Source organism: Protopterus annectens, chromosome 2.part1, assembly GCF_019279795.1.
Source record: "Protopterus annectens isolate FY-2018-M chromosome 2.part1, PAN1.0, whole genome shotgun sequence".
Classification (NCBI taxonomy): Eukaryota; Metazoa; Chordata; order Ceratodontiformes; family Protopteridae; genus Protopterus; species Protopterus annectens.
Window position 1 is genome coordinate 1,386,976,493 of NC_056729.1, and position 27,004 is coordinate 1,387,003,496.

General features: G+C 45.0%; 1 protein-coding gene across 1 annotated transcript in view; it reads right to left on the bottom strand.

Moving 5' to 3' along the window:
• The window catches only part of TMEM214 (transmembrane protein 214), a gene marked incomplete in the record, with an annotated part of 1,377,439 nt that overhangs the window by 137,439 nt on the left and 1,212,996 nt on the right, over nucleotides 1-27,004 (bottom strand). Inside the window, 1 exon segment of the mRNA XM_044062865.1 lies at nucleotides 25,889-25,985. Coding sequence (XP_043918800.1) covers nucleotides 25,889-25,985 — 97 coding nt within the window.

Below are 27,004 nucleotides of genomic sequence, written 5' to 3' on the forward strand. Positions count from 1 at the left end.
CAGGCAGGGGTTGGAGCTCTCCTGGGTGGTCTCAAGTTTTTGGCCCCTCTGAGATGCTGCTTTAGAAGAGGATGAGAGAAGGGGGGGGGTCTGTGTTGTAATGATCTGAAATGGCTGAGGCATGGATTTTTATGGAAGAAAAAGACAGGCCCTTATGAAGCATCTCAGTTAAGTATTGCAAAATCTGAGGTAAATTAGGCACTGCTGTGCTCATCCCTTGAGACTGATTGCAGGCACAGAATCTTTTCCATTTGTCAGCATAAGATTTTCTAGTACTAGGTTTTCTCGCCTCCAAAATTACATCCATCACAGGTTTGCTGAGGGATGCTAAGGGTGAATTTAAGTGTTTAGCCAAGCTGCAAAATTCAATGTTTGGAGCTGAGGGTGCAGAATTTGTTTCTCCTGCTGAGACAGTAAGGAAGGTGTCTGAGGCAGGTGCCACGGAGAAATGTGCGACACACTGCGCAGGAGTGAGTACCGGTGTTGGCGAGGCCAGTCTGGAGCAATCAAAATCATTTTTGGTTTGTCCTGTTTGACTTTTAGTAGAACTTTGGAGAGCAAAGGCAGAGGGGGAAAGGCATAGACTGATTGACTGTTTTTTCCAGCTGAAGGACAGAGCATCCACTTTCCAGGCTTTTTTGTGATGAGTTCTTGTGCAAAATTTGTCCAACTGGTAGTTTTGGGGTGAGGCAAAAAGATCTATGTCTGGCCACCCCCATTTGCGTGTCAACATGTTGAAAATCCGTGGTTCCAGTTTCCATTCGTGAGGGTCCATGAGATTTCTGCTTAGTTCGTCTGCCAGAACATTCTGCTTTCCTGGCAGAAATTGAGCTAGCAGTTGTACTTGTTAGCTCAAGGCAGTGTTCCACAATGCCATGGCTAGTCTGCAGAGGGGGTAGGAATGTGTACCCCCTTGCTTGTTTATGTACCACATAACTGTGGTGTTGTCAGTCTTTATCAGTAATTGTACTGGATGAAGGTAGTCCTTGAAGGCTGTCGGTGCATTCTGTACAGCTAGCATTTCCTTTTGATTGATATGAAGGTGCATTTGATTTGGGCTCCATTTGCCCTGAATGCACTTCCCTGCCAGATGAGCCCCCCATGCATAGTCTGATGCGTCTGTAGTTAGGGTTTGGGTGGCGGGGGGTGGTGTGAATGGCAGTCCCTTGTTTGGGTGGCAGGCCTCTGCCCACCATAGGAACTCTAGGGGCAGGCAAGGTATGATAGGAATCTGTTTCCAGGCTGTGACAATGTTGACTCCATAAACTTTTAAAGTACCACTGCAGTTTTCTCATATGCAGTCTTGCATATGGAATTAGAAGAACGCATGAGGTCATGAACCCCAAGGCTTGCAGTATTTGCCTTGCAGACAGCAGGGTTTTTGTGGCCGCCTGTTTGAAGTATGTCACCAAATGAATTTGCTTTTCTGGCGTAAGGAAAGCCATCTGGGAAGTTGTACTCAAGCTTGCACCCAGGAATGTAATTCTTTGAGAGGGTACCAGTTGAGATTTCTTTTAGTTTAAGGTGTACCCTAGACAGGTTAGAAGGCTTTTTACAAACGCCAGATGTTTTAGAAGAATGGCCTGGTTTTCTGCCTGAATTAGACAATTGCCCAGGTATGGATATATTTGAATATTTCTTTGCCTGCAAAATGCAATTACTGGAGCCAGGCACTTTGTGAATACCCTGGGCGCAGTAGACATGCTAAAGGGCAGTGCAGAGAACTGATAACGCATGCAGCCTGCTTTGAAGCGTAGGAATCTTCTGCAAAATTCCGTGATTGGGATATGCAGGTAAGCCTCTTTTAAGTCTAGAGTTACTAACCAGGCATCTTTGCCTAGCATAGGAAGTAACTGTTGAGTCAGCATCTTGAATTTTGGAATGTCCAGAAATGTGTTTAGAGTAGATAAGTCCAGAATTGGATGCCATGATCTGTCTTTTCTGGGTACCAGGAAAAGTCTTGAATAGAAAACCTTGTCCCTTTTTCTCTTCTGGCACTGGTTGAATAGCCCCCATGTTCATGAGGGACAGTATTTGCTTGTGGGCCTCTGCCCACTGATTTGGGGGCAGGTCTGGCCATCCGTTTGGAATTGGCAACGTGTGGAAATGGAATCTGTATCCCTGGGATACTATATTTAAAACCCATTTGTCCCATGTTATAAATTGCCAGTTTTTTGCATGAAGTGCCAGTTTTCCCCCAAATAGGTGGCTAAAAGATAAGTGCTTGGTAAGTGTAAAAGGAAGTCATTGAGACTGTTTACCATAGGGAGGTGCCTTTTTTCCAGATTTGGAGGAGGAGGCACCCCATTGTTTTGTTCTAAAAGTTCCTTGTGACTGAAACCTGGAGCCTTTGGAATGTCTGGGTTTGACTTGAGTGGCATTCGAAGGAAAGGAAAGGACCAATTCTTAGTAGGCCAGTGCCTACTAAATACTGGAGGTTGCACTTGTAAGAAATCTTTCACAGTTTGCATAGATTTAGCTTCATCTTCCATCTTTTTTAAAACTTCTTCAGCCTTATTACCAAAGAGACGTTCCTGTTGTAAAGGAGCTTCCAACAATTTTGCTTTAACATGATCAGGCAGAGTTTGCTCTTTGAGCCAAGCATGCCTTCTTAGCACAGACCCAGTTACAGTAGCCCTGTAAGAGGCCTCCAAAGAATCAAAACCACATTGCAAAGTATGTTTTCCAACTTGTTCAGCTGAATGCAATAAGTCCTGTTAATCTTTATTTTACACACAGTCAGAAATTAACATAATTTTCTGTTTAAGCAGTCCCATGACATGCTGTTGATATTTAAGCATATGAATTTGACAGTTTAAAGCCCTGATTGCCAAGGTTGCAGAAGTGTAAACCTTCTTACCCCATCTATCCAGTGCTCTGGAATCTCTATCAGAAGGGGTAGGATTTTTAGCAGTAGAGGCCTTAATGCCCTTGGGACCCTGAGAAATGGTTTCAGGATCTGCAATAAGATTTTTGAAAAGGAATTTGCGGGAGTCAGGAACCCTGTAGTATCTGTATGGCTTACAAGGAGCCAGAGGCAGAGAATCAGGAGCCATACTAGACTCTGAAAAAAGTACAGTTGTGTACACTTACCATAAATGTAGATGTTCGAGTGTATTCACTGTTGCAGTCATTACATTTTTGTAATCTGCTGGCAGGTTGCCCTCAATCGGCCTGAATTCCAAAGTCTTGGGTCCTGCGTCGGTTGCTGCCTTCTCTTCCATGACGTCAGGTCATCAAGGGTATAAAACATGCAGCCGACACCATTTTCTTTAGTTTTTCTTGCCCCCGATGTCAGGTGCCCCCAAAAAGGTAGTAAAAATACATATATCTATATATACATGCATCAATATAAACTTTACCTTCATCTACAAGCAAATACACCACATAGGTTGCAGAAGATAGAGAAGGAAAGATAAACTCCAGAATGACAGGGGGATGGCGGGAGGGTAAAGTACAGTTTTGTACCTACCATAAATGTAGATGTTCGAGGGCTATTACAGCTGCAGTAATTACATATGGGTTTTCAGCCGGCAGGCGGTCCCTCGGTCGGCCGAATTCCAAAGTCTTGGTCCGGCGTCGGTTGTTGTTGCGTACTCTTCTGACGTCAGGAAGGCTAGAGTATAAAAGACACAGCCGATGCCATCTTCTTCAGTCTTTCTTGCCCCAGATGTCAGGTGCCCCCAAAAGGAAGGCAATACATAAATTTGTGTAATACACAAAAGTAAGCAAATAAAACATAGTAGGATAACCCAGTCAGCAGGTATGAATAGGTATTCAAACCCCAAGGTCTTATCAAGAGGGGAAGGAGGGTGGGAAACCTGTACTGCAGCTGTAATAGCCCTCGAACATCTACATTTATGGTAGGTACAAAACTGTACTATGTTCATCGTGCATTACAGCTGCAGTAATTACATATGGGTAGAATCCCAAAGCTATGTATAGGGTGGTAGGTACTATACGGAACTGGGTTGAGCTAGAATGCCCTGCAAAACTGCAGTGGCAAAGCCTGCTCTAGTTCTGGAATATAAAGGTAGATGGTAATGCTTTGTGAAAGTATGTACAGAACTCCAAGTGGCTGCCTCCAAGATATCTTTAGTAGGCACTCCTCTGAGGAAGGCTGTTGAGGTGGCTGTGGCCCTAGTGGAGTGAGATCTGATACCAGTAGGTACGAGCTTTCCATAATAGGAATAACAAAAGCGTATGCAGTAACCAATCCACTTGGAAATGGTCTGTTTAGTTACAGGTTTCCCTTGACCCCCAACAGCATAGGAAACTAGGAGTTGATCTGATTTTCGGAATGACTTGGTTCTGTCCAAGTAGAAACGTAGCTGCCTATGGATATCTAAAGAATGAAGCAGCCTCTCCCCTTTGTTTTGAGGATTAGGGTAGAAAGTAGGAAGGTGGATGGCCTGGTTTAGGGCTACCCTAGATACTACTTTAGGCATAAAGGAGGGGTTAGTCAGGGAAACCCTGTCCTGATGGAATATGAGGAATGGCTGCACCGCCATGAGGGCCTGTAACTCAGATACCCTACGAGCTGAAGTGATGGCCAGGAGAAAAGCTGTCTTCCAGGACAAATATTGTAATTCTGCTGAAGCAGCTGGTTCAAAGGGAGGCAATGTCAATTTTTCCAGTACATAGTTAAGGTCCCAAGCTGGTACTGGTTGTTTCCTTGGAGGCCTTATGTTCTTAGCCCCTCTGAGGAACTGTCGCAGTAGTGGGTGTGAGAATAAAGGAGGATCCATATTGAATTCTGCAGATATTGCTGAGGCATGTATCTTGATTGAGGAAAAGGAAAGTCCCTTGCTCAAAAGTTCAGTTAGGTACTGTAAAATTTGAGGCAGGTTTAATTTTCTAGGATCCTGTCCTCGTTCTTCATTCCAACAGCAAAACCGCTTCCATTTTGCGGAGTAAGCTTTTCTTGTAGATGGTCTTCTAGCCTCCAAAATGACATCCTGCACTTCTTTGGAGAGTAGTGCCTGATGTGAAGTTAAGGAATTTTCCATGCAGCTAGACAGAGTTTTCAGCTGACTGTGAAGAGTTTTGAGATTGTTCTGCGTCAGCAGTAGAGGTGTTAGAGGCAGGGGCCACGGAGGAGTGTGTGTTAGGCTCCTCAATAGTGGATACCAATGTTGTCTCGGCCAATCTGGAGCAATCAGTATCATCCTTGGCTTGTCTGTACTTGCTTTCAAAAGCACCTTGGGCAGCAGAGGTAGTGGTGGGAATGCATAAACTGACCAATTTGTCCATGTGAATGAAAGGGCGTCCACTTTCCAAGCCTTTGGGTGTGAGGTCCTTGAGCAAAACTTTTTTAATTGATGATTTTTGTGGGAGGCAAATAGGTCTATGTCTGGCCTTCCCCACGCTTGAACAATCTGCATGAATACGTGTGGATGCAGCTTCCATTCGTGAGGATCTGTCATATGTCTGCTCAGATTGTCTGCCAGTGTGTTTTCCATTCCTGGTAGGTACTGAGCCTGTAGTTCTATTTGTCTTTCCAGAGCTAGATTCCAAAGAGTCATGGTTAATCTGCACAAGGGGTATGAATGAGTCCCTCCTTGTTTGTTTATGTACCACATTACTGTGGTGTTGTCTGTTCTTATGAGCAGCTGTCCTGGATGTAGGAATTCTCTGAACGCTGAAATCGCATTTTTTACTGCCAGCATTTCTTTTTGATTGATGTGAAGGTGCTTTTCTGTTTTGTGCCATCTGCCCTGAATGCACCTGTCCTTCATGTGCGCCCCCCAGGCGTAATCTGAGGCGTCTGTGGTAATGACTTGTGTAGCTTGAGGCTTGCAGAATGGGAGGCCTTTGTTTACTTGGCATGCTTGGGCCCACCATATGAATTCCTTTTGTAGACAGGGAATTATTGGAATCTCCACTTCTAAGCTGTGACTGTGTTGAGACCATAGATTTTTTAGGTACCATTGAAGTTTCCTCATGTGCAGCTTTGCACATGGAATTAGAAGAATGCAAGATGCCATGAAACCCAGAGCCTGCAGGATTTTCCTTGCAGTAAGCCTGGTACTTTTTGCAAGCATTTTGAAGTAATGAGATAGTTGCCCTTGTTTTTCTGTTGTTAGGTAAGCCATCTGGGTGTTTGTGTCCAAGTTGGCACCCAGGAAGGTAATTTTCTGAGAGGGTGTTAGTTTTGATTTCTCCTTGTTGATGGTGTATCCCAGAGAAAGCAATAAGCGTGTCACATATGCCAGATGTTTGAGAAGTATGAGTTTGCTGTCCGCTTGGATCAGGCAGTCGTCCAGATAAGGGTAAATTTGTATCCCTTGAAGTCTGCAGTATGCAATCACTGATGCCAGGCACTTGGTGAATACTCTGGGCGCAGTAGATAAGCCAAAGGGCAATGCAGAGAATTGATAGTGATTTGAACCTGCAAGAAATCTGAGGTATCTTCTGCAACTTTGTCTGATTGGGACATGCAGGTATGCCTCCTTGAGGTCCAATGTTACCAGCCAAAAGCCCATGCCCAGCATGGGAAGGAGTTGCTGTAATGTGAGCATCTTGAATTTTGGCACTAGAAGAAATGTGTTGAGAATGGATAAGTCCAGAATGGGTCTCCAGTCGCTTCCTTTTCTTGGCACCAGAAAAAGCCTTGAATAAAAACCTTGTGCTTGTTGGTGCGTAGGTACCTTTTGTATAGCCCTCATGTTTAGGAGCTTTGCGATTTGTAGTTGCGCCTCTACCCTTTGATTTTGTGGTAGGTTTGGCATGCCTCTCATTCTTGGAAGAGTGTGGAAATGAAATTTGTAGCCTCTGTTTATTATGTCCAGAATCCATTTGTCTGTTGTGACAATATGCCAATTGTTTGCAAATAGTGCCAGTTTTCCTCCCAAAGGTGCTGCCAGTTGAATTCTGCTTGGCATGGAAATGAGGGAGTCATTGAGTTTGCTTTCTGTACTGCTGTGCACTGTCGTCACCACTTCTTGGTGTTGGTGATTGCCATTGTCTGCCTCTGTAGGATCCTTGGGGTTGTCCTCTGCCCCTTCCGCGTCTGTATCTGCCCCTTTGGGCTTTGTCAGTGGTTGGAAAGGACCAGTTTTTTGACGGCCAATTCCTGCTGAACCTTGGTGGTTGAACCTGTAAGAAAGCTTTGACAGTTTGCATAGATTTTGCCTTTTCTTCCATTTTACGTAAAATATCCTCAGCATTACCACCAAAAAGAACATCCTTATGTAACGGTGCACCTGATCTGGAAGATTTTGTTCCCTTAGCCATGCATGTCTGCGAATGACTGCTCCAGTGGCGGCTGATCTGCTGGAGGCTTCTAGTGCATCATAACCACATTGTAAGGTGTGCTTGCCCACTTGCTCAGCACTATGCATCATATCCTGCAACTCTTTTAAATCTGGTTGTTCAGGTTGTGACATTTTTGTTTTTAATTGTGATAACAGAAATTGCTGATATTTTATCATATGAAACTGGCAGTTTAAGGCCCTCATGGCAAGGGTGGCCGAGGTGTAAACCTTCTTACCCCACCTTTCTAGTGATCTAGATTCCCTTTCCGTAGGTAGTGGATTCTTGGCCGTGGAAGCCTTAATTCCTTTAGGGCCTTGAGAGATAGTTTCAGGGTCTGCATTATGGCCTTTATATAGGAACTGATGAGAATTAGGAACTCTGTAATACCTATCCGGCTTAACTGGTGCAGGAGGCAGAGAATCAGGATTTAAACAGGCCTCCGAGTATACATCACCCAAAACCTCCAAAACGGGAGGAATAGCCAGAGGTCTATGTTGAGGTAACCAGAGGAATTCCCAGAGTCTTTTCTTGGAGTCTGAAAAGTCTTGGCCTTCCCAATGGAAGTGCTCTCGCAAGGAGTGTAAAGTTTCCCCAAAGGAAAAATCCTCAGGGGGGGATACAGAAGGAATGGACTGCTCTGCATCCGAATCCTCAAAAGGTGAATAAGACTGTTCTTCAGCATCAGAATGTTCTGATAAAATGGATTCTTGGTCAGAAGGAGGAGAATCCTCCTCTACTCTGGGTCTCTTGTCCGGAGGGGCCTGTGAGCCTCTAATAAGAGTGATCAGGTCTTCAGCCATCTTAAGCATGTGCTTCTTAGGCGTGGGCCCAGGTCTTGGGCCTTGTGAGGCAGGCCTAGAAAGATGCTTGGCTGATTTGGCTTTTGTAAAGGCCTTGATGGAGAAAGAAGATGAAGGCCTAAATACACCATGGGTGGATGTAGATCTATCCACATTGGTGGGTTCGACATGAACAGGGGCTTCGGTAGTAGTTTGGGAAAGGACCGAAGAACCAGCGGTCTCAGGTACAGAAGACCCCGCCGAGGGAGTGTCGTCGGTAGTCAGGGACTGCAAAGGCGTCTCACTGAGAACCGGCCCACGTGGAGCTTGTTTCGGCGTGGTGTCGGTGGAGACCGCAGTTCTCGACTGACTGTCCTTTTCTTTGCGTTTTCTGGACATAGCGGTAGTCGGAGTATCCGACGACATTTTATAATTAAACGCTTTGTCAAAATAGTGTTGGGCGAACTCCGCCCGACGCTTGATAGTGCGTTTATTGAAGGTAGCACACAAGCGGCAGCCCGAGACGTCGTGGTCTGGGCCCAAACAAGGTATGCAAAGGGAATGGAAATCCTTATGCGGTATTTGCTTCCCACAAGAAATACAATTATTAACTTTTTCTGACATCGGTCTGAGGCAAGAAAAGGTTCCCCAACGGGGTACTTAGCTTTAATGAAGACTTCGGTTCCGAAATTCTTTCGTAATTCAGGAGCTGGCCGACCGGCACTTGCGAACTGCTTCTGCTTCGGGCACCGCGCGGCAAAAAAGACTGGAGAAGATGGCGTCGGCTGTGTCTTTTATACTCTAGCCTTCCTGACGTCAGAAGAGTACGCGACAACAACCGACGCCGGACCAAGACTTTGGAATTCGGCCGACCGAGGGACCGCCTGCCGGCTGAAAACCCATATGTAATTACTGCAGCTGTAATGCACGATGAACATCCTGGACTGCAACAATGAATACATTTGAACATCTACATTTATGGTAAGTGTACACAACTGTACTATGTTCTTCATGTTTCACTGTTGCAGTCATTACATTTAGGTAGAATCCCAAAGCTATGGTTGGGAGGCTGGAGCTAAACAGCATTAGGTGCGGCTATAAGGCCCTGCAGCATTGCAGTGGCAAAGCCTGCCCTGGACGCAGAGTAGAGAGGCAAATGATAATGCTTTGTAAAGGTGTGAACAGAACTCCAAGTGGCAGCCTCTAAAATGTCTTTGGTTGGTACTCCTCTGAGAAAGGCTGCTGAAGTAGCTGCAGCTCTGGTGGAATGAGACCTAATGCCCTTGGGCACAGGCTTACCATGGTGTAAGTAGCCAAAACGGATGCAGTGGTTTATCCACTTTGATATTGTCTGCTTTGAAATAGCCTTCCCTTCTGATCCTGCAGCATATGACACTAGTAATTGCTCTGTTTTTCTTAGAGCTTTAGTCCTGCTCAAGTAGAATCTTAGCTGTCTGTGTACGTCCAAGGAATGCAAAAATCTCTCCCCCTTGTTCTGCGGATTTGGATAAAAAGTTAGCAGGTGAAGTGTTTGGTTAAGAGCCACACTGGAAACCACCTTAGGCATAAAAGTAGGATTTGTTCTCAGAGACACCCTGTCTGGGTAAAATATGATAAAAGGCTCTACAACCATGAGGGCCTGTAGCTCAAACTCTTCTTGCTGAAGTAATTGCTAGTAGCAGAGCTGTTTTCCATGACAAGAACGTTATATCAGCGGTAGCAGCTGGTTCAAATGGTGGCAGGGTGAGCTTTTCCAACACATAATTGAGGTCCCATGCAGGTAATGGTGATCATCTAGGAGACCTTACATTTTTGGCTCCTCTAAGATACTGCTTTAGTGAAGGATGAGAAAAGATTGGTGGCTCTATTGTAATTAGATGAAATGGCAGAGGCATGGATTTTGATTGATGAGAAAGATAGGCCTTTGTCAAGCATCTGTTAAGTATTGTAATAAATGAGGAATATTTGGTTCTGCTGTATCTGTTCCTTGTGCTTGATTCCACGCACAGAATCTCTTCCATTTGTCAGCATAAGATTTTCTAGTACTAGGCCTTCTGGCTTCTAAAATGACATCCATCACAGCTTTACTGAGAGGTGCTGTTTGTATAACTACATGATCAGCCATGCTGCCAGGTTCAATGTCTGTAGTTGATTGTGCAGGATCCGATTGTTTTGCTGGGACATTAGTTGAGGTCTTTGAGGTAAGGTCCAAGCTAGGTATTGAGACAAGTTCCTTAGGATTGGGCACCAGTACTGGCGTGGCCAGTCCGGGGCATTTAGTATCATCTTTGGTTTCTCTTGTCTGACTTTTAGGAGGACCTTGGGTAGAACAGGCAGAGGAGGAAAGGCGTAAACTGATAGGTTTTTCCAACTGAAGGATAGGGCGTCCACTTTCCATGCTTGTCTGTGATAAGTCCTTGTGCAGAATCTTTTCAATTGATAATTTTGAGGAGAGGCAAATAGATCTATGTCTGGGGTCCCCCATTTCTCTGTTATCATGCTGAAGACTTGTGGATTTAGTTTCCACTCGTGAGGATCCATAAGGTTTCTGCTTAAATCGTCTGCCAGTGTATTTTGTTTTCCTGACAGGAATTGAGCTTGAAGATGTAGTTGGTAGGTCAAAGCTGTGTCCCACAGTACCACGGCTAGTCTGCAAAGGGGGTATGAGTGTGTGACCCCTTGCTTGTTTATATACCACATGACTGTGGTTTTGTTCATCTTTATCAGTAGTTGTCATGGATGAAGCAAGTCCTTGAAGGCTGTTAGGGCATTTTGAACAGCTAGCATCTCTTTCTGGTTGATATGCAGATGCATTTGTTTTGAGGTCCATATGCCCTGAATGCATCTTCCTGCCATGTGGGCCCCCCAGGCATTATCCGATGCATCTGTTAAGGTTTGGCTGGCAGGGGGGAGAGTGAAGGCCCGTCCCATGTTTTGGTGACATGCCTTCGCTCACCATAGAAACTCCTGTTGTAGGCAGGGTATGAGAGGAATCATTGCTTCCAGACTGTGATAATGTTGACTCCATAAACTTTTCAGGTACCATTGAAGTTTCCTCATATGCAGTCTTACATATGGAATCAGTAGGATGTAGGATGCAGGATGCCATGAAGCCCAGAGCCTGCAGAATTTGTCTTGCTTTTAACTGGATCTTTGTTGCCATTAGTTTGAAGTAAGTAGTCAGTTGCCTTTGCTTGTCTGGCATGAGGTAAGCCATCTGGGCAGTTGTATTCAAGCTTACACTCAGGAATGTTATCTTTTGAGGGGGTACCAGTTGTGATTTCTTTTCGTTTATTGTGTACCCTAAGCATGTTAGAAGCCTTTTCACAAATGCCATGTGTCGAAGAAGAATGTCCTTGTTCTCTGCTTGAATGAGACAGTCGTCTAAGTAAGGATATATTTGTATACTTTTGTCTGCAAAATGCAATTACTCATGCCAGGCACTTTGTAAAGAGCCTGGGTGCAGTACATAAGCCAAAGGGCAGTGCAGAGAATTGGTAATGCATTAAGCCAGCCTTGAATCTAAAGTATCTTCTGCACGATTGTCTTATTGGGAGATGCAGGTATGCCTCTTTTAGGTCTAATATCACCAGCCAAGCATTCTTGCCCAGCATGGGCAGAAGCTGCTGCAAAGTCAGCATTTTGAATTTTGGAATGTCTAGGTATGTGTTCAAAATCGATAAATCCAGTATTGGCCGCCAGGCCTTGTCCTTTCTGGGTATCAAGAACAGTCTTGAGTAAAAACCTTGTCCTCTCTCCTGTTCTGGCACTGGCTAAATGGCCCCCATATCCATGAGGGACGTAACGTGTTTCTGTGCCTCTGCCCATTGATTTTTTGGCAGATCTGGCCAACCATTTGCCATTGGCAGAGTGTGGAAATGGAATCTGTATCCCTGTGATATTATGTTTAGTACCCACTTGTCCTGGGTTATTAACTGCCAATTTTGAGCAAAAAATGCTAACTTTCTCCCTGTGGGTGCTGCCAAAAGATAAGTGCTTGGAGTAGGCAGAGGGAAGTCACTGGGATCGTTTTCTGTAGGTTTGCGCTTTATCTCCTCCAGATTTGGATGTAGAAGCACCCCATTGCTTTGACCTGTATGAATCTTGCGCCTGGTATCTGGAACCCTTAGGGTGTCTGGATTTGCCCCTTTGAGCTCTGCCTGACATGGGAAAGGACCAATTTTTTGTAGGCCAGTGTCTACTGAATCTAGGTGGCTGCACTTGTCTAACAGTTTGCATAGACTTAGCTTTGTCTTCCATTTTCTTTAAAACCTCTTCTGCCTTAATACCAAACAGAGAATCATGCTGTAAAGGTGCATCTAGCAATTTAGCTTTAACATGATCAAGCAAATTCTGTTTCTTTAACCAGACATGCCTCCTAATCACAGATCCAGTAACTGCGGCCCTGCAGGAGGCCTCTAAGGAGTCAAAACTACATTGCAAAGTATGCTTTCCAACCTGTTCAGCTGCATGCAATAATTCCTGCAATTCTTTATTTTCTGCACATTCTGAAATCAACATCATTTTCTGTTTCAACAATCCCATAACATGTTGTTGGTACTTAAGCATATGAAACTTGACAGTAAGGCCCTGATTGCCAGGGTTGCAGATGTATAAACCTTTATTCCCCATCTGTCCAGTGCGCCCTTGAATCTTGTCACAGGGGGTAGGATTTTTTGTTGTTGAGGCCTTAACTCCCTTTGGACCCTGTGAAATAGTTTCAGGATCAGCAGCAGGGATGTGAGTCAGGGACCCTGTAATATCTGTCAGGCTTACTGGGAGCCGGAGGTAAGGAGTCAGGGGTTAAGCTTGACTCCGAAAACACATCATCCACAATGTCTAAAATAGGGGGAATGGCTAAAGGCCTGTGTTGAGGGAGAAGAAGGAAATCCCTGAGCCTCTTTTTTGATTCTGAGAAGTCTTGACACTCCCAGTGAAAATGCTCCCTCAAAGTATGCAAGGTTTCTCCAAATGTATAATCCTCAGGAGGAGATGCAGATGGTATAGACTCCTCTGCATCAGAATCCTCATAGGGAGGAATAGATAATTCCTGATCAGAAGAGGAATCAGAAGAAATAGAAACCTGATCTGAAGATTCATAATCAGTGTTTTGCCTAGGCCTCTTATCTGGAGGAGGATGGGTACCCCTGATCAAGGTAATGAGGTCTTCAGCCATTTTGATCATCTGTTTTTTAGGCATAGAGAGGCCTGTGCACGTGGCTCATGCGTCGTTTTTTTAGTTTTAGAAGTTGCTTTTGCCTTTGATTTTGCAGCCGTCGTCGGTTTGATATACAAATGTTGAGGTCTGAATCCACCCTCAGAAGCCGGTGCCTGCTCAGCGGCTCCGGACCCATCCGAGGGAGATACATCTGTTGGTCCAATACCTTGAGTATCTTGCGGCATGCCGGACTCCACGTGGGTGTCGGTAGAGGTCTGTGACTCTAAGGTAGCGGGTATCGGGGGCTGCGAAAGAGCCTCACTGAGTACCGGCGACTGGCTTAGGAGAAGCTTCGTCGTCGGTTTTGGATCTCGACTGCTTGTCTCTGTCCTTTTCTTTGCATTTTTTTTTTATGTACTCCGTTAGTCGGATTGCTATCAGACGACATTTCAGGATAGTTAAATCTGTTTCCAAAATACTTTGATGCAAAACTATACCGACGCTTAATAGTGCGTTGGTTAAATCTAGCACAAAACCGACAGCCAGGCAGGTTATGATCAGGGCCTAGGCAAGGAATACAGTATAAATGGAAATCCTTATGAGGTATTTGCTTCCCACAAGTAATACAATTATTAACTTTTTCTGACATCGGTAAGGAACAAGAAACAAGTTTCCCCAACGGGGTACTTAGCTTTAGTGAAGACTTCGGTTCTGAAACTCAAACTCGAATATTTCAGTAGTTGGCTGACTGGCACTTGCAAAATGCTTCTGCTTTGGGCACCGCGCGGCAAGAAAGACTGAAGAAAATGGCGTCGGCTGCATGTTTTATACCCCTGACGACCTGACGTCATGGAAGAGAAGACAGCAACCGACGTCATGGAAGAGAAGACAGCAACCGACACAGGACCCAAGACTTTGGAATTCAGGCCAACTGAGGGCAACCTGCCAGCAGATTACCCAAATGTAATGACTGCAACAGTGAAACACGAAGAACATCATCATCAACAATGTCTAGAACAGGAGGTATAGCCAAAGGCCTATGCTGAGGAAGAAGAAGAAAATCCCCAAGTCTCTTTTTAGATTCAGAGAAATTTTGACTTTCCCAGTGGAAATGTTCCTTTAAGGTATGCACAGTTTCCCCAAAAGAAAAATCCTCAGGGGGAGAAGCAGAAAGAATGGAATCGTCTGCATCAGAGTCCTCATAAGTAGGTATAGACAAATCTTGTTCATTAGAAGAGTCAGAAGAAATAGAATCCTGTTCAGAAGATTCATAATCAATTTCTTGCCTAGGCCTCTTAGAAGGTGTGGGGGGGGGGGGTTGGCTACCCCTGATCAGAGTAATTAAATCTTCAGCCATTTTGATCATTTGTTTTTTAGGTATAGGGGCCTGCACATGTGGCCCAGGCGTTGGTTTTTTAGACATACATTTAGATTTTGGCCTTAGTTTTGAAGACTGCGTCGGTCTAATATACAAATATGTAGGCCTGAAAACACCCTCAGAAGTCGGTGCCTGCACAGCGGCTCTGGACCCATCTAAGGTAAAGACATCCGTGGTTTCCATAATCGAAGCATCTCGCGGCATACCGGACTCCGAATGGGTCTCAATAGAGGCCTGCGAATCAGAAGTAGCGGGTATCAGGGGCTGCAAAAGTGCCTCACTGAGTACCGGCGAACTGGCGACTGGCTTAGGAGAAGCGTCGTCGGCAGTTTTGGACCTCAACAGCCTGTCTCTGTCTTTTTCTTTGCATTTTTTTTAGGTATTCCGGTAGTTGGATTGCTAACTGTCATTTTTGGATAATTAACGTGTGAGCCACAATATTTAGAAGCAAAAATATACCAATGTTTAATAGTGCGTTGATTAAATTTAGCACAAAACCGACAGCAAGGAACATTGTGGTCAGGGCCTAGGCAAGGAATACAGTACAATTGAAAATCCTTATGAGTATTTGCTTCCCACAAGTAATGCAATTATTAACTTTTACTGACAATGGTAAGGAGCAAGAAAAAAATTTCCCAATGGGGTACTTAGCTTTTTAGTTGAAGATTTCGGTTCTGAAACTCGAAAACGAAAATTTCAGGAGTTGGCCAACTGGCACTTGTGAACTGCTTCTGCTTCGGGCACCGCATGGCAAGAAAGACTGATGTAATGGCGTCGGCTGCATGTTTTATACCCCTGACGTCATGGAAGAAGGGACAGCAACCGACGCAGGACCCAAGACTTTGTTAATCAGGCTGACTGAGAGCAACCTGCCGGCACATTACCCAAATGTAATGACTGCAACAGTGAAACACGAAGAACATCACCCGAAATCCTAAACGTCTCAGGTGAGTTGTGACCACTGCCATATATTTGGTGAACACTCTGGGGGCTGTGGTGAGACCAAAGGGCAGAGCTCAGAATTGGTAATGACTGACCCCCAGCCGGAAACGCAAGTGATCTCTGCATGGCCTGGCCATTTTGATGTGGTAGTACACATCCTTGAGATCTATACAGCACATCCAATCGCCCGTTTTGAGAAACGGAAGTATCGATTGAAGCATGACCATCTGGAACGTTTCCTTTTTGACAACAGTGTTTAGTTTGCTGAGGTCTAAGATGGGCCTCCAGTCCCCTGTTTTCTTTGGAACTAAAAAGAACCTGGAGTAAGTTCCGGATCCTATCTGGTCCACCGGGACTGGCTGGATGACTCCTTTTTCTAGCAGCCTTTGAATTTCTATGGCTGCTAGATTCCGCAGACTGGGTGGAATGTCTGGGCTTCCTGTACGATTGGAAGGGGATTCTGAAAAGGGAATGATGTAACCTCTGGTAACTATGCTTTTTAAGCAAGAATCTGATGCAATTCCTAGCCAGGCATCTGGGGATAAAGCTAAGCAACCCCCGACTGCCTCCAGAGCAGGACAGTCGGGCCTCTTCCCAGGAGCGCTGATAGGGCTTACCAAGGAACTGCTCCCTGTCAACCTGGTTCTGCGGACCCCCTCTGCCGCTTGGGTGGCGTCTACCATTATACCCCCCTCCCCTGCCCCTGGAGGGGGGGTTCATTAAGTGTGTTCTGGAAAGCTCCTTGGGACATTCGGAACCACATTTTTCCACCTTTCTGCCCTTTGGGGTATGGTCTAGTGGGGGTGGAAAAACAGACTCCTACAGCAGATAGAATCTTTCCTTCCTGCTCACACCTAGTGAGTGTCTCCTTGACTTTAGGCCCAAACAAGGAAGAGCCATCGAATGGGGTATTAACAAAGGAAGACTTGAAGGCTTCCGCAAAGGAGCATAAATGTATCCAGGATTGTCTCTGCTGAGCTATCGCTGAACCTGCTGCCCGTCTCGATCCATCAGCTGCATAAGAAATGAGCCGCATGGACGAGTTCACAATAGAATTAAGGGTGTTAAACTGTGCAGTCATTTTCTCAGAAATAGCATCATCTGTTTTGCCCTGTACAGTATCTCCTAAATAGTTAAGCGATCTCATTGCAAATGTCGCAGAACTAAAGATGCATTTCCCGCATCTGTCCATTGTCCTAGAGTCTTTATTAGGAGGATGAACAGAAGAAGAGGTTTCTGACATCTCTTTCTTGGTGGCCGCCACCACCACCATGGCATTAACGGGGACTCCCTTCGTAAGAAAAGACCTGCCTTGAGGGGAGGTGATAAATTTGTTGGGGCTCCGAGGGACCGGTTCCATGGAATCAGGTGACTCCCACGCCCTTCGAGCGACCAAGTCCATTAATTCGTCAAAGGGAGGAGTAACCTAGGAGGTAGAAGGTTGAGACCCAAAGGCCTGCAGGAGCACCAACTCATCCTCAGTAGGGGTAAGGGACTGCCAGTCACCACTCTGCCTTAATATTTCCAGGATGTCTGCAAATGAGACATCCTCAGAGGAGGACCGTGGGGACCCTTCTGATTCCTCAGTCGGTGTCTGATGTTAAGGATTCCTGAGGGGAATCCAAATGCCTCCTCTTGCACACTCTCTTTCTAGGGACTTCATCAGTCTGGTGAAGTCTGCGTCAAGCAGGGGTCACCCAATGGGGTACCTGAGGCTCTGGGTCTCGATGTTTGGTAGGGACCTGCGGTGTAGGGACAGAATGTGGCCCTTTAGGGGAGGAAGAGGAAAGATCCGAAGAGGTAAGAGTCTTTGCAAACATGACCCTCCTCATGGCATCAAAGGCACCGGTTTTCCGAACCAAAGAGTCCGCCGGTTCCGAAGAATATGGCAACCTTCCAGGGGCCGAGACCACGGGCTCCAAACCAGAGGACAGAGCTGAGCTCATCTGTGTCGAAGCCCTGAGAGGGAGAGTCGGAACCGAAGCGTCGGTTCAACTCTCACCCCCAGAACCAGCGAGAGAGTGTCGGCTCCGAGACTCTTCGATCGGAACCGAAGAAGTCAAGGTCGACGGGGCCGAGGGCACTGGAACGGACATCGGCTCCGAGGGTTCCACCACTATCATATCCCCTCTTTCCGGCTCTGAAGGCTCAACTGGCCTGGGAAGAGGAGCAGAAATTGTGGCGGGGGGGGGGGGTTGTTGGCTTCAAAGCCAGTTGGGTCAAATCTGAAAGCAATTTGGCCAGGGCCAGGTTCTCCAAAAGCCTCTGCACCATGAGGTCCACATCGATGTCAGAAAGGGTACCGGAAGAACGGGTTGAAGGAGCCAAAAAAAGCCACCGACCTAAGGATCAGGGACTTTAAAACTTCCGACACCGGCTCCAACACTGTGATTTGGCTCCAAGGTAAGATTTTGGTGCATGGCTCCGAAGGCTGCAAAGCCGGCGACCGAGTCTTCCCAGAGGTGCTTGGAGCAGAAGATTTGTGCTCTGATGACACCTTAGAAGACTTCGACCCCTTCGAGGACTTGGAGGTCTGGTCAGTCTTGTCTAATGCTTCTTGAAAGTCTGGCTTCAACAGCCCTTTATCCACCAATTTCCTTTGCCTTTCTAACAAAACTCTGCCACTGAAGGAATGGCAGATAGAGCAATCCTCTTGCAAATGCAGTGGACCCAAGCAGTACACACACGAAACGTGGTTATCAGTTATGGACATCTTCTGTCGACAGTCACACCTCTTAAATCCTGACTTTTGTTTCTCAGACAGGATATCAAAGAAAACACACAAATATCAGATCCCTGATCAACAATAATGTCAATGTCAATAATATCAAAAAAACGCTAAGAACTCCTGGAAAGTTCAGATCCCTGAACTGCAATTGACTACAAGAACTATTTTATAAGGTCTTGACAGAAAAACATTCAGATACAACAAATCTAAGCACCTATGAACTAGGAGGGGATAGGGAATTAAATTTGACAGAGCCCTGTCAAGTAAAACACAACTAAAGAAAGGCTAAAGGCCTAGGAGCAACCGCTCCGAATTAGAAAGACAAAAAATAATATACAGTTAACTCACTGAACAACAATTACGAGAAATATTAAAAATATCAAATCCCTGATAGCTAAATAAGTAATTATATATTCTTCTAAGAAGAAAAAAAGGTTACTGGCCCGAGCTTCCTCCGAAGATCGTGCTATCCATTGCAGCGGCAAACTAGATCTGGGGTTGGTAGGAGAGCATCATGGGATAGGTACTGTGCCTCAAGCTACTCAAAGATCTTGCGCTTGGAAAGCGGCCGACTCGGAGCTGATGGATCGGCTCTGAACCCACGTGTAAAGAACAAACAGCGAGATTGAATAACTTCAAATTAACCTATTCCATCAGTTGAGGAATGGATGAAAAAAACAACAATGCCCCCAGTTACAGTAATCTTGGGCAGTCGTCAAAGAAAGATATTCCAGAGTACAGCACAGCCGAAAGCTGCCCTATTCCTATAAGATGTCCAATTAGTACACACACTGAACCATATAGCAGCTGCACAGATGTCTTCTATGGATGCTTTGGACCAAAAGGCAGATGATGTGGCTATAGATCTGGTGAACCGTGCTTTAGGATGTTTGGGTAAAGATAAACCTTTACTCTTGTAAATAAAAGCAATGTAATCAGAGAGTCATCTGGATAAGGTTACTTTTGTTAATGCTTTGCCCAGCTTAGTCTTGGAAAAGGATATAAACAGTTGTACTTATTTTCTTTGGTGTTCACTTCTGAGAATATACAATCTGAACTGTCGAACATCCAATAAATGAAGCATGTATTCTCTCTTGTTGGAAACATATGGAAAGAATACTAGTAGGTTAACTGACTAAGATTAGCTTCTGACACCACTATAGGCAGGAAGAAAGGAAAAGCTAGTCCACAGCGATACTCTATCCTTATGAAAAATCAGGCAAGGCAGCTGGGGAGAAAGTGCCGGAAGCTCAGATATCCATCTAGCTGACGTAATGGCAACCAGGAAAAGTGTTTTCAATGGCAAAAACTAATTCTTCCCTGGCTGAAGGTTGGCTGAGTCAAACCATAAAGGACAACTGTAAGGTCCCATGGAGGGATAGGGTCCTTAGGAGGATGAAGCTGAAAAATACCCTTAAGAAAAGCTTTACACAAATTCAAAGAAGCTAGAGAAGTGTGGTTGTCACCTAGAAGAAAATTTGAGATGGCAGCCATTTGCACCTTAACTGTTGAATAACTAGCCCCACTGTTGAAGATGGAAGCTAGAAAATCAAGAATTGCTGGAGTAAGTGCTGAAAAGGGCTCTCTGATGGGTCCAAATAGAAATTTTTTCCACTTGCTCTTACAAATCTGGTAGAAGCTTTCTGGGATGACATAAGGTGATGAACACAGGACATCAGTCTCAAGTTTCTAGCTATCACTGCATGAGAAATCATGAGGTCAATTTGAAGGACTGAATGTCCAGGTGAGGCAAACTGAATGGGTGAGAGAGAAGGTCCTGAACAGGATCCAGCACCCATGGAGGGTGAACTAGGTGAGGCCACAGGAAGAGAAACCACACGATGTGGCCACAATGGGGCAAGGACAATAACCTTGCTTTTCCACTGCAATGCTTTCTGAATAAACTTGGGGATGAGAGGAGTGGGAGGAAAGGAGTACAATAGTCTGGAGGACCAATCAAACTAGAGTCTCTCGGCGACTCCTCCTCCGGGAGGATCAGGGCAAAGTTCAAGTTACGTGGTCCCAGAAAGCATGTGGTATTGATGGGAGAAGCAAAGAGGTTGCAACACAGTTGACCCCATCAGTGAAATATAATTTCCACCGCTGACAGACTGACTGAAAGATGACTCATGAGGGATGGATCTGCTCAATTTGTCCGCTAGCGCACTGGTTTGTCCTGGAACATGCATTTCCCAGAGAAAGCAGACAGAACAGACCACCCATTGCCAAACTCTCATTGTCTCTTGACATAGGGGATAGGATAGGGTCCCTCTCTACTTACAGGTTTGTCTGTCTGAATTGCAATCATTCCTAGAGGAAGAACACCTTGAAAAGTCTGCAACACCAATAGTACTGCTATCATTTCTAGGATACTGATGTGAAGATAGCCCACTATCTGTGACCAACTGCCTTGAACTGTCCTTCCCAAGTAATCCCCCCCACCCTATCTGTGCAGTGTCAGGTGAGCCACATCCACTGCCATGCAATTGGTGAACATACTCGCGGCTGTACTGAGACCAAGGGGTGGTGTTCTGAACTGGTAGTGACTGGCTCCCAGCTGGAAGTGTGGGTATCTCCTGAAGTGATGGTGCATTTTAATATGATAATACACATCCTGGAGGTCTATGGATCACATCCAATTCTCCTTTCTTAAACAGTGGCAGGATGGACTGAACCATTACCCATCCAGAACTTCAAGTATTTCATGAACTGGTTTAGATCGTAGAGATCGAGAATTGGTCTTAGATCCCCCTGTCATCTTTGGCACTAAAAAGAATCCTTATTGGTCTAGTGGGACAGGTTGGATGACTCCTTTTCTTTAGCAGTTTTTCTATAGCTGCTGCTTTCTTCTGACTGGGTGGAACACTTCTGTTGCAGAGTTCTGGAGGAAGAAGAAAAATAGTATGCAATAGCCTCTGGATATTACATTCTGGACCCTGGTATCTTTGGTGATGGCTATCCAGGCTTCTAGGTGCAGGGATAAGATCCCCTGACTGCCTCCAGAGTGCAGCAGTCGGATGACCCTTTAAGGATGCTGAAATGGCTTCTCCGAGAAAGGAGCTCTGAAGGCCTGGTGTTGCAGGCCACAACTGCCACAGGGGGAAGCATCTTCCATTAAAGCTCCCCCCTCTGCTGAGAGGGGATCTTTCTCCATAGGAGTATTCTTGGGAAGAACCTTGTGTCTTTCTGAACCACATCTTTCTGCCACCTCTGTTTCTAGAAGGTTCGAGTGCTCCTCCAGGTGTTTCTGCAGTTACCTCCTAATGTGCCTCTAGGCGTCAAATAATACTTTTTAATATTTTCATTAATAACACCAAAACCGTGCTACATACAGGGCATCAGAATATTTTATCTTGAAGCATACATGATGGCAAACACAACTGCACTGATATTTGACCTCTGTCAATGAGTATTTGTTATAACTAAGGAGATAATGCCAGTTTTTAAAGGCTTAAGCCACACCCATTGAGAGTTAAAGGTACACACTCAAAAGAGCTGTACTGGAGGGAATGATTTAAGGGGTAGAAACATGGATTCCCATGGCAGATAAAGTCTTCCCATCTTGTTCACTCCTAGCGAGAGTCTCCTTCACCTCTGGGATGAATAAGCTGGATCCATCAAAGGAGGCATTGATAAATTAAGACTTGAACGGCTATGCAGAATCGCAAAGGAGCATCCAGGCATACCTTCTAATGGTTATTCCTGAACCTGCAGCTCTAGAAGCTCCCTCTGGGGCATGAAAAATCAGAGAAATTGGAGAGTGACCAGTTGCGATGAAACAGTCTTCTTGTCTTCTGCAGACATGGACCCCAAAAGGGTGTTGGAAACTTGATAAAACACAAAAACCAAAACGCTTCCAGCCCAAATCACAGCCAAAATACGAGACACCAACAAGTTGTGTTAGCGCTTTCATTCACATTTAATGCCAAGTGAACTTCTTCAGAGAGGTGTTGGAAACTTGTTTGATCAACTTCCTCTGAAATCTCTTCACATGATGTGCCAGATAATGGCGGCTCCAAAAACCTCAAGGAACACTGACTTCTCTTAGGAAGGGGGATCAGAAGACCAACCACTTTTCTGACTCAAAAGTTCGAGTATTTCACCGAATGAGATGTTCTCAAGGGGTGACCTGGTTCACCTTCCCCTTCTGCGTCTTTGGTTAAAATATCTGGTGGACAGTCTAAGGAGCTCCTCTTACATGTTCGACTCGGAGGTGGCTCACCTTTGGTAGGTTCCAGTAAGGATTTGAAGTTCCAGAGTCCTGAATGAAGGCAGTCTTGAGACTTGACTGGACCAGCAGTCCCAAAGGGAAAGCATGGAAAGACCCAGCATCCATAGTAGACATCTGAGCATGGGGTGGACCCGAGGAGGGGGGAAGGATTTCTTTTTCACCAAGGTGGAGAAGGCTCTTTCCATTACACTGAAATCTGAGGCCATAAGAGAACCCAGCAGAAACCTGTGTAGGACAAAACCTGATCCCACCGTCTCCAGCCTTGACGCAAAGGTCAGAACCGAGTTGTCTACTGCTGAGGTTCCATGAGGAAGGGACGGGTCAGAGAACATTGGAATAAAGCCAAGCCCCCCTGAATCTGGTGTGGACTCTACGACTCCATGACCCTTCTGGATCTGACAAAGTCGTACCCATCTGGGGCAGAGAAGGTGTTTATTGCAACACAGACAAGCTCAGAAGTCTCGGGTCCTAAGTCTCCGAAACCACTCGGCAGATCGAAGTAGGAATCAAAGGCTGGTGTTGTATAGTGGGTAGGCTCACGGATCCCATCAGAGCCTAGAACAACAACCAACTGAATCTGGGTTCTGAGAAATGTTCTCATCATCCTATCCACATCTGCTTCTGTTACACTCCTAGATGACCTGAGGAAAGAATATGTCAAAAGTGGACCAGATACTCTCTTCCAGGTACGTCCTGACGGAAGGGAGAGTGAATCCTAGAAGTCACTAGTTTTAGATAAAATTTAGCAGGAGCCTGAGGCGTCAGATCCAAGAGAGTGGGCGATCTGAAGGCTTGGATTTAGTCAGAGTAAGAGCAGAGGAAATTGATGGGTCCGTTTATGAAATTTTCTACGGCACAGCTGCGCCCGAAGAAGCTGCAGGAGAAACGTGATCAGAGGAGCACTTCCTTGATTCTTTACTTTTGTCTGCTGCCTTTCCTGAAGACATTTTGGAAGAGGATGGGGCTCCTGAAACAGACGAAGATGATGAAGGAAGGACGCCTTTCAAAATTAACTTATTCTTCCTTTCAATCAGTGCTGTATGATTGAAGCTAGCACAAATACCACAATTCAGCATTTAAATGACCTGGTCCCAGGGCAAGATAAACGCACAGAATTGACTGTCCAAATTTGGAATTTTGCGCCCGCATGCATAAAACCTGTGGTTTGGCTTCTCAGACATAATAGGGAAAATAACCACTGGAAAAGATAAAGAAAGCAAGTACAATACCAACAATGGCAATATGAATACCTAAATATAAAACCAGAAATGCCTAATACCAGCAATGGCAAAAATGAAGTACCAGACCTAGGTAACAACACAGAAGAAACACAACGGCATAATGACCAAAACCACTATACCAAAGGAAGCAAAGCACTCAATAAAAGGGATGGAATAAAAAGTCCTGTTTTTTTAAACTATAGGGGAGGAAGTTAGAGGTTCCCAGAGATTATTCAAACAGAATAGAAATATTATCAAAAAGAGCAATTATCCACAACAAGACCTGCTTGTGCCAATGGTAACTACGTCACAGTGTAAAGTCTACCAGAATGGCCAAGGACAGATCTAATATTGGATCACAGATCAATCTGTTGTGGAACAGACAAATAAGACATCAGATCTACAATGTAAAAAATTGTTTAGCAACTTGGCAACAAGAGTTGCAGAGATCCACAATTTTTTGCAGAAAGCTCTGTCCTCCATTTCCTTCCAGTTTTTCCTCTGCTTGGACCAAAAGTTTCCTGGAACTTAACCATACGGTCCTGGCAACTGAGAGTGCTCATCTCCAGGGTGGCAAAGGTTTACAGTTTTTTTGCCAAATCTATCAAGGGCTCTTCTTTTACATTTAGCAAAGGGTTCCAAGAAATGCTGCCACCACCTCCAGTTCTACACAGGATTTCCAAACAGGTGCTCATGAGAAACCATATCCCTGGAAAAATGGCCTGGTTTCCTGGGAATAGGTGGTTGGGAGTCATGCTACAGGGAAAGGTCAAGTATGACATAACCCACTACCCTCCAGTATGGAAGGAATGGTCAGAGGTTTATGCACAGGGAGTTTTACAAATTCTAACCCTCCTCTTAGATTCAGGGTAGTCCTGAGTTTCCCAGTGGAATTACTCCCTCATTTTATGGAGCATTTCCCAAAAGGTAAAATTCTTAGGTAGTGAAGCAGAGGGAAAATTTTCATTGGACTCTGAATCATCATATGAACCACCAGAAATTAAGTCAAAATATGTCAATTCATTAGAGTCATGGGATTCAGCAGAATCCTAGGGAGGAGGATGTTCTTTCTTTTCTCAAGAGATGATCCTACAGCAGGGGCTGTGCTGCTTCGATCTCAAAATCTGCATGAAAACCTTAGCCAGTCAGAGTAGGTCCTGCTGGTAGGCCTGAGAGCCAGAAGGCTTAGAAAGTAGCAATAACTAGGGGGAATCCCCCCTCCGCAGAACACCAAGTGCGGGAGTTGGAAGCGACCATGTACCCAACCAACAGCCCAAGTCCTTCAACTTATGTGGACACTGAGGGAGCTTGCAGGCATATCAGACTCCAAAGATTACCCTTGGTCTCAGTAAAGGCCTCAGCAAAATGCTCACTCTCCAGAGGGAACTACAAAAGTGTCTGCTCTCCAGCTTCAATTGCGAGTCTGGGTGGATGACGAAACACTGTCATCTGCTACCCCACCATGCTTTGCACACTTCTCTCTATCTACAAGAGGGGCTGAAATCGGCACAACTAGTGGATGCCATACTGCACAAATACCTCTAATATTGCTCATTTTTTGTCTAAGAATAGAGCCAGCAACTCAGCTCTACACTTAATACTCCAGGCCCAGGAGAACATGACATGTGGAATTTGATTTCTATACTCTAGCCATGTATTTCTCTTACAGAACATCAAATTATGCAATTCAACATAAACAAGAAATAGTTACCCATTGGGGTCTAACTTTGGAAGATCTTTAGCACAGACCAACTGATGCACTCTACAAACAGGATACTATGGGTTCAGATGCCAAGAAAGAACTGAAAACATTGTATTGGCCGATGACACGTATACCTAGGCATCCATCCAGACATCAGGCAAAGGAAGTCTGCAGGCCAAGGAGGAGGAGATGAATCTCTGATATTTGGTCTGACAAAGAACGACCATGGCAAGGATATCCCATAATTTTGTTACTGCAAGAGTGAAACACAATGAAGATCTGCAGATCCTGGGTGCTTGTGTTTCTGTCAGCATAGGTGAAACAGCATAATGCACGACCTGACACAGCAGAAAGACTTATCAAAGTGTTTATCACACTGCAGAAGACCCTCCAAAACAAGACCAGAGCTGTGGAATGAAGCAATCAGTCTGGGGAAATCAAAATGCATGTGTGACAGATTACACATCTAAAGATATAAAAAAATTATACTGACCTGTATCCCTCTAAAGAGTAATGAGAAACCTTGCTCCAGGCCTGCTGTGAGATGGACATAATACCTGACTGCTGCAGGACATGGGCAGAGGAAGAGGCTTAAAAAAAAAAAAAAAAATTTGATTACAGTTCCTGTCAATCATTTTTTTACAATAGTCAAATATGCAATAATCCATTCCATTTCTCAGCTTTCTGTTCAGAATGAAAGGGATTTGAGCAAAGGGGTTAATTAAATGGCGCTTACCATGCTACTTGCATTCCTCATACCTAAACACCTCGCACCTAACTCGAGTTGATAACCTATAAGCAATGTTGCAAATCTCAACTGAGCAGTAAAATGCTCTCTGCAGTACTAAGTTTTCTTTCACTTTTATGTTCAACTGGGGTGAACACAGCAGTTAAGGTATCTGCAACATTAGGATGTACTGTACTAAGTATCAATCTTGACTTCCAGAGCAAGAAAGTACAGTTGTGTACACTTACCATAAATGTAGATGTTAGAGTGCATTCACTGTTGCAGTCATTACATTTGGGTTATCTGCCTGCAGGTAAGCCCTCAGCCGGCCTGAATAGCAAAGACTTGGGTCCTGCGTCAGATGCTGTCTCTTCTTCCATGACGTCAGGTCGTCTGGGGTATAAAGCATGCAGCCAACACCATTACATCAGTTTTTCTTGCCCCAGATGTCAGGTGCCCCCATAATGGGAAGCAATTCTACATAAGGTTACACCTCCAACAAAAAGCAAATACACCAGAAAGCTGAAATACACTAAACAAGAAGAAAGGTATAGCCAAGAGAAGTCAGGGGGCTGGAGGGAGGGTAACCAGGACAGCAACAGTGAATACACTCAAACATCTACATTTATGGGAAGTGTACACAACTGTACTATGTTCTTCGTGTTTCAGTGTTGCATTCATTACATTTGGGTAGATTCCCAAAGCTAAGGAAGGGAGGCGGCAGTTAGAGAGCATTAGGACCAGCTATTAAGCCCTGCAATACTGCAGTGGCAAAACCAGCTCTGGATTTAGAAAAAATAGGCAAGTGGTAATGCTTGATGACAGTATGTACAGAGTGGGTCTATATTATAACATCGAAGTTTTAAAACTTCGAATGTTATA